This window comes from Egretta garzetta, unplaced genomic scaffold, assembly GCF_000687185.1.
Source record: "Egretta garzetta isolate BGI_Z169 unplaced genomic scaffold, ASM68718v1 scaffold25, whole genome shotgun sequence".
Classification (NCBI taxonomy): Eukaryota; Metazoa; Chordata; class Aves; order Pelecaniformes; family Ardeidae; genus Egretta; species Egretta garzetta.
Genome location: NW_009259800.1, coordinates 1,231,925 through 1,239,900, shown reverse-complemented (window position 1 = coordinate 1,239,900; position 7,976 = coordinate 1,231,925). Strand labels below are relative to the sequence as shown.

The window sequence follows — 7,976 nt, the reverse complement described above, 5'->3', positions numbered from 1 at the left end:
GGGGCAGGGGCCGGCGCCGTTTCCTTCCCCGTAACGCAGCTCGGCGCTGCGCCCCTTCGAGTCCGTTTTAGAATTTAAACCGCCTCTGTAACTTTTACTTTTCTATTCAGCTCCTGCACTGAAAGGGGAGCTGAGATACCAAAGTAATAACCCCCATGAAATAAAACAGCAAGCACGCAGACCAAGAGGTAAGAAATACCCTTTTTATTATTGTTGTTTTCTCCAAAGGCTATAAATAGACATTCCCGTTGATTTCAACCGAGATACACATCAGTTTGGGGGCCTTTATTATAAGCAACTAAAGTTGGGTGGTTTGGGTTTTTTTCAGATTGAAAGGGATAGAAAGATAGAGCTTTGGATGGAAGACTAATGCAGATTAGGTCAATAGTATGAACAGCAAAGGATATAAATGAAAACCTGGGTATAGTCCCTCTCCAGAAGGCTTTTACACACTCTAATAAAATAGATAAAATAGAGCAAAGCCTTCACAGTAAAATAAAAAGCACTAATTAAAACCCAGATAAAAAAAAGCAAATCCCTTTTTAAGGGTTTTGCTTTAAGAGCTGTGCTCTGGCAAAAAAAAACCCAAAACAACCCTAATTGCAGAAGCCATAAAATTAGAGGATTTGGGCAGACACCACTGAATGAAGGAGCCAAGAGTTCCCTCCTCACATTCAAAAACTACCATATTACAAAGCAAGTCTGCATACAGACCCCGCTAGGGAAGCGTATCGAGCACTCGCACCAACACCTGAATGATTGGAGAGTCTTGTTTCACCCCTTCCAAAAGTGTTCTACAGGCAGGGAGGGCCTGAAGGCTGCTGCCTGTACTTGGTTTTTCTTCCACACCTCCACGGAGAGTTGGAAACAAGAACCAGAAGTCAAATCACAGCTGGGGAGAGCAAGAACCCCAGAATATGCAGATCTCCAAAACACAGAAAATTAAAATCAATTCCCAAAAGGAAGACGCTCCTCAGACATGTGCTTCCCGTATCATTGCACACATTCCTCTGTTCTGAGCAGCGTGATGGGAATTAAGAGTTCACGCACACAAAGCGGAGGCAGACTTGATTAAAGCCCAGAGGAAGTCAGCACCACTCCTTTCACGCATGCTAAATTGAGTCAGCCCCGAATCTAGCAGGTGGCTAAACGGTTTCCACTAAAACCAGAAATACTAAACCAGCAGCGACACATTTAGTGATCCACCACAGGCAACGCCAGAACATTCTTGGCTGCACACTGTGAAATTGCAGTCCTAACAATTAATTTACATCAGGTCTGTGAAACGACACCTCGGGCAGCCCAGTTACACACGTGGCTGCAGATCTCTATTCTCGAGTCTGCCCAAGCATGCAGGCAATACTGGGAGGATGACAATTCCCAGATAAACGGTCTCCTCTTGAAACACATGGCTCAGTCCACATTCCAAAACTAAGACCTCTCACTGAGCAAGGAATCATTTCTTTTAGACTCGCAAAGCTTCAGAAAACAGAAGATTTGTTTCAAACCCAAAAGAACTCACAGCAGTCAGCATGATAGCGAGTTCCTAACCCATGCATGTTATTCCACAGGAAAGTCACAGATGACATGGAAAATAAAAGCTTAACAGTGTTTAGAGACCAAGTAAAAGTGAAGAAAATAGTAATAAAAAAAAAAAAAATCAAAAGTTCACAGAGTCATAACTTCAAAACAATGATAATAAAGAGTATATTAAAATTATTTGCCCCATCTTTATGTAGAGATTATACATATTTAAAATACTATTTTCCAGGTAAACATATAATAAAAACATTATTCAAATAGCAATTAAGATATCCTGCATTACAAGATTCTTTTAGAAAGCTTATTTTACGTTACACTATTTTCAAGTATACCAGTCAGGTGAATCAGTCAGTGCTATAAAAAGCCTCTAACTTTTTCTACTGCACTGTCTTCCCCACCCAGTTTCTCCTGGGCATACAGTTGTTCTGCAAGCACACAAACCCCTGCTTTACTGGATTCTTGGATTTGGAAAGGCCACTTTTCGTAGACAAAGGGAATGGCAAGCAGTGAGGGTCCCACGTCCAGTCACTTACTGGCTCAGTCGGAATCATCATCACAACCATCACTGCCTTCGAGATCGCTGCTGTTCTGTAAAATAGAAAATGGTTTGTTGGTATTTCATTTATATCTAGAGGCTGACCTAATTCACAGATATTGACCTTAAACTTCTCCAAAAGTATGAGAAAATGGGGCTAGATCCCAACTTCATGTCTTAAACCCATCTACTGTAACCAAACTTCCATGATGGTAAATGACACTTCTTGCAAGCAAAAAATTTGTACATTGGATTACACTCACCAGCAGAAGAAATTTCTTCTCATTTGTATTTACAACTGCATGATTACAACCTGCAGTATGTGGGAAACTTAAAGTGCGTTAATAGCATGGTGTTTAAAGTAAATGCAGGTGAGACAAGTTAACAAGTGCTTTTTTTCATGCAAGTCCTTCAAAAGCTAAGTCTGTTACATGGGCTAAAGCCAGGTTTGAGAATTTTGTCTGCTACAGAGAACTTATGTCCAAACTGTATTAGAGATATGCAGGGGCTCACTAACACTTGTTTAAAAATTAAGTCAGTCCTACAGAGTAGTATTAGGGAAACACTACAACTGTTAGCAACTTACAAGGAAACTGAAGTCTGAGTTCTTACCTGGGAGGCACTCCTTCAGGAGCAAGTCAATACAGTATGATAAATTTGGGGGGGGGGATTTATGTAATTTTTTGAAGCAAGTACTTTGACTGATATGATTGGCATCAAAGGATTTTACAAAGAAAGGTTAACATGACAATATGCCTGTAGTTAGTCCTTTTTTTCCTCACCACCACTTGCTGAAAGCATGTAAACCCCCAAATCCCATGAATTTAACATTGACAATTTAATATCCTACTACAAAACAAGTTCTGAGAGACTTAGACAGTTGCCTTTGTAACAGCAATCACAGCTCATTGAAGGGCAAACAGCCTGCAAGAGCTCAAAGGAGTCTGTCATATCGTCCCTTATTAATCCTTCTCCAGACAGCTCGTGCTATGATGCCAAAACTCTGTTTGGTCAAGTTTATCGAAAAGAAGCAGACCTGCCTCTGGCTAGCAATATCTCAGTGATTTTGAACTTGTCAGCAGTGAGTCCTGTCAACACTATTATACTATTATCAGGACCCCTGAGCCAGGCAAGGACTCTCTGCACCACACGGTCTCTTTGGGTCCCATTTAGACAAACTAATGTGGCATTTGTCATAACCTCCTGTCACAAATGTCCTCATACAGTGCTACACTTCAGAAAAAAAATTACCACAAGTACAAAAATAACCCTGAGAAATTTCTGGTATCTCGCTTGTACTATTCAACGAGGCAGTAAATTTTATTTTGTATGTTGAAACTCTTTCTCGTACTCAAACAAAAAATGGCAGAGACAGGATTAAACCTAACAATTCTTCAGAGCAGGATCATTATCTACGCAAAATAAAGCTAATTTTAAAGACTCCATTAAGTGAAAAAGGTCATTATTTTCTTCTGAGTTGCACTACACAGAACTTTTAGCCCTGCCCATCATTTGTCCGTCAAGGATTTGCCAGCCCTGTGACCAAGACAATTTGAATTACATACAGAACTGTAAGGCATCTTTACGTCATCAAGTCGAATCCCCCACTCAAGCAGGGTTTGCTTCAAAGTTAGATCACGTCAATCAGGGACTTGTCCAATCAAGCAGTTATATTTTAAGTCACTCCAGTGGTGGTTGTCAATTTAAAGAAATACTTTGAGGGTTTGACTCAAGGTTCCTTATGCAGCTCCCAACCAAATTCTACATGTCCTAAACATCTTTCCACTCCTTTCTTGTGAGGAAATTCTACATCCCAGCCAGAAAAAAAGATTCTTTAAGTTAAAGCTGAAATTTTCTTTTGGTTAAAAATGTATTCTACACCTTTGTTTTATTACAACTTGCAGCTGACAGCAGTTCCTGTTGTCAGAAATCAGATTTTGCAATGTTCTGTTTTGCTCAGGAAGAGTTGTTCTGATGACCCATTTTGAGCTCAGGGAATATTTGCTTAAAACAGACAGTTCTAGATTTCCCCAATTCCAAACGTTGCCTAGTGAACAGGGCGTTACACAAAATGAGAATTAGTCCAAAATCAGCCAATACAAAGAGCCACCAGGTTATTTAAAGGGAAACTGTCAACCTGACAACAAGCCTCTCAAACAATAGCAAAGGCTGGTCATGTGCCCACAGCTTCTGCTGCCAGTTCACAATTCTGCAAATTGATCTATGCATTCCTTCCTCCCTCCCTCCCTCAACTGCCCCATGCAAAACCCTGCAAAAATAACACTTTGTATAGGTCATTCCACTATCGTCAAGTGCACAAAGATGGAAAAAGATAATAAACATTTCATACTCCAGATGACTGTCATCTTCCATGGCATATTTGTGGAAAACAAAAATGTTACTAAGGGAAGAGCTACTTCAACTTGACAGCTCCCATTTGATAAAATAATGGCTTCAATCATTACCTTTGAATTTTTGTTGTTAGCTTGCATCCCAACAGAAGAGCTGAAGTCATGAATGGAGAGGGTGTTTAGCCAGTTCACCATGGATTTCTCTTCCCTTTCTGTGTTGATAATGGTAGGATAGATATACTGCTCTTTGAAAACAGCAATCTTCTCCTCCTCCTCTGTCCACTCCAGTGGCTCATGCAGCCCATCATTTCCAAAACGTCTGTTGTACTTTTCAAAGTGTACTCTTTCCAAGACCAGCCCAAGTCCTGGAGCTTTGGGGACATCTACTTTCTCCTCTCCCCAGCTGAGCTCTAGGATAGACTCGGCAGCATAACCTTTCACAATAGCTATCACCAGCCCAATCATCTTCCTTATTTGGTGCATCATGAAACTCTGACCTTTCACTTGGATCACTGCAAACTCGATGTTTTCCCTGACGAATGGCTCTCCACAGTACATCTCCATTATGTACCGCTTGGCACTGGGGTCCCTGGGTCCCTTCTGGGATGTGAAGTTGTGGAAGTTGTGTGTTCCTTTGTAGCAGGCAAGCAGTTTATTGACTTTTTCAAGGGTCTCTTTGTCCACTCGATAAACCTCTTCTTGCACATCGTGGTCTTTATGGGCAAAGGCAAATGTTGGCAGCATGTAAGAGTAGGTTCTGGCATCACATTTGTTCTTGGAGTTGAATCCCCCAGTGACTCTCTTCAGACCTTATTTTAAAAGTGACATTAGGTTTTTGAATCAGTAGGTTACAACCTGATCGTGATCTCGCTCCTACCAGCTAGAATATTTTTAAAATAAAGAACAATCAAAAGATAGAAAGGTTTCTTTTATAGGACCCTAATTTCAAACTAACAGAAACATAGAGATTCATGTTAAAACTAAACCGCTTACGAGTAAAATTATAATGGTAAGGGGGAGACCACCTGCAGGAGAAAGGTCCTCTTTGAAAACATTTTCTCTGCCCATTCCAGTATCCTTACCCAGAATTCTGATGTGAGAAGGAAGATGGTTATTGATCTTTTCTAAGATGTCATCTATTAGCCTGACCTTTAGCGACACAATCTGTCCAGCTGCAGACACACCCTATAAAAGCCATAAAACACACAAACACATAATGATGTACCTTGGAAGCTCTGGGATAGTGCTTGCAGAATTGAAATAGCTGAAGAACAAGTTTATTCTTTTTTCTCATCGGTCATTTCAGGCTGAAGCAAGGCAAAGGCAAGGCACAGGCAGCAATCCAAGTCAAGAGTACTCCTGGAAAACCTGCTGGTGCTGTATGGCTATACAATAGCAATCTTAGATAGCAGAACACTGCGTTCCCTTCCATGACATCTCACTGTATTTGACTGCTATTAAGTAAAGCAGCAACTGAAAAGAAATGACTTATACATAAGATCAGCCATGAACTCCAGTTCAGACTTAGAACCCCACTGTGGCAGGCATAAAAACAACTGGAATTGAAGCTCCATCAACCAAGCAGCAACAACAGTGAGGAGCAGCAGGTTGGGAGGCTGAAGCAGATGGAAGTGACAGAAACACAGACAAAGTTTAGGTGGGAAGCACCGGCTTTACAAACATCATCTAATCCATATCCTGCGCTTTCTAAATATTTGCTTGTACTTAAGTTTAGTAGTGGATGAAAGGAGAAGTTTCAAGCAACAGTCACTGTGAATTGTATTAGCTATTGGATTTCACTCTAGGCAACGCTTTTTCAGTCAATCCCAGTAGCACTGGCAAAGGTGCACCAGAGCTTATGAGAGCCCAGGCCCTAGCCAACATACCTTATCTGTTCGAGCACACCGCTGGAAAGACATCTTCTTCATATCTTCCCCATGGTTTTCTGGGATGCAGCCTGACTGAACAAGGGCAGATACTAAGTCATCTTCAATTGTCTTGAACTGCGAAGATCCCACGTTTCTCTAAAAGAGGATATATAGTAAAAATAAGAAATAGAATTATTAATAATTGGAAAACTCAAGATGATAACTGAAAAATTTTGTTAATCGAACATTGTTGTGAAATTCTTTAGAAGTCTTCCCTTCGCAGCCCTAAAAGCACTGCCATTTGCTAGCAAAACTAACTACACTTTACCAGAGAGCGTTAATAAAACATCTGCATTCTGATTTCCCTTTTACTATTACTGCAAGTAAAGAATCATTTCTAATTTCACCGTGCAACACTTCTGCAATGGAGGTTTTTTTGATGATTCCTTCAACTGCATGGAACAGCACCAATGAAACACCGTTCCAGTCCCTGCAAGTTAACAGCTGCTGCTCCAAACCTAGCCTCTGCAAGTCCTGCTTCCAGGAATCAGTTCTTTGCTCAGTTCACCTCAGCTGTTGTATAACACAGACTATGGTTTTCTCTGGCAACTTCTGTCTCTGCTCACTGCAGGGGGGTTGGACCTCTAGGGGTCCCTTCCAAGCCAAAACATTCTATGATTCTATGAACTGTAACAGAAATGCACAACCCCGCTGGTGTGTAAGGCTTCAAAGCACACACGCTCTGTCCATACCGTTCAATTATGAGAGCAATAAAGCTGATAGGCACTCACACGGATGCACCCACAGGCATCGGGTTTACTGCTCTTGAACAAATCTACTTTGTTGCATAAACATGAAAGGCTCCCTTCCCTGTCTATGTGCGATCTTATCAGTTATCCGGTGGAGCTTTTAAAGTACCCCTCAGGAGTGTGTGTGGAGCTTGCAGTACGCTGAGAGGAGCAGCAGATGGAGCAAACTCATCCTCTTGCTGCCCATACTGCGCACCCCAAGAGCATCCCTGCATGGGCAGGTCTGGTGCTGGGGCACTGCCCGAATGCTGGCGCTGTGACAGAGCGACATCCCTTTTATCCCACATGCAAACAGCGAAGTCTTGCAACAGTTTTCCTGTTGCTAAACTGCTACAAGCCACCCCATTAGAGTGTGTCAGAAAGAGGAGAATTTAAAATGTCTTCAAGTACAGGTAACATTTTTGAAAGTATAAGAGACAACAACATAGATGCAAATTTGTTTCATTCAAATACGCAGGTCAGTTCTCCAGAATCTGCAGGTCATGAGGTAACTTGAGGTCTAACCTCAAAGAAACTGAGCCCAACTGCTTTGAAATCATAGAATCGTTTAGGTTGGAAAAGACCTTTGTGATCATCAAGTCCAACCTTTAACCTAACCCTGCCATCCCACCACTAAACCATGTCCCTAAGCACCTCATCTACCCATCTCTTAAATACCTCCACGGATGGGGTCTCGACCACTTCCCTGGGCAGCCCATTCCAGTGCCTGACAACTCTTTCCGTGAAGAATTTTTTCCTAATGTCCAACCTAAATGTGTCCTGGCGCAAGTTCAGACCATTCCCCCTCGTCCTATCGCCCATTACCAGGGAGAAGAGGCCGACCCCCACCTCGCTACAGCCTCCTGCCAGGCAGTTGTAGAGGGCGATCAGG

General features: G+C 41.9%; 1 protein-coding gene across 1 annotated transcript in view; it reads right to left on the bottom strand.

The window, feature by feature from the left end:
- Positions 1–1,262: 1,262 nt before the first annotated feature.
- Positions 1,263–7,976, bottom strand: part of PUS1 (pseudouridine synthase 1) — a 17,360-nt gene continuing 10,646 nt past the window's right edge. The window contains exons 3-6 of the mRNA XM_009639868.2: positions 6,315–6,452; positions 5,511–5,613; positions 4,543–5,237; positions 1,263–2,130 (exon numbers count right to left, since the gene is read on the bottom strand). Of these exons, the coding sequence (XP_009638163.1) occupies positions 2,080–2,130; positions 4,543–5,237; positions 5,511–5,613; positions 6,315–6,452 (987 nt within the window). The 3' untranslated portion in view covers positions 1,263–2,079. The remainder of the gene's footprint in view (positions 2,131–4,542; positions 5,238–5,510; positions 5,614–6,314; positions 6,453–7,976) is intronic.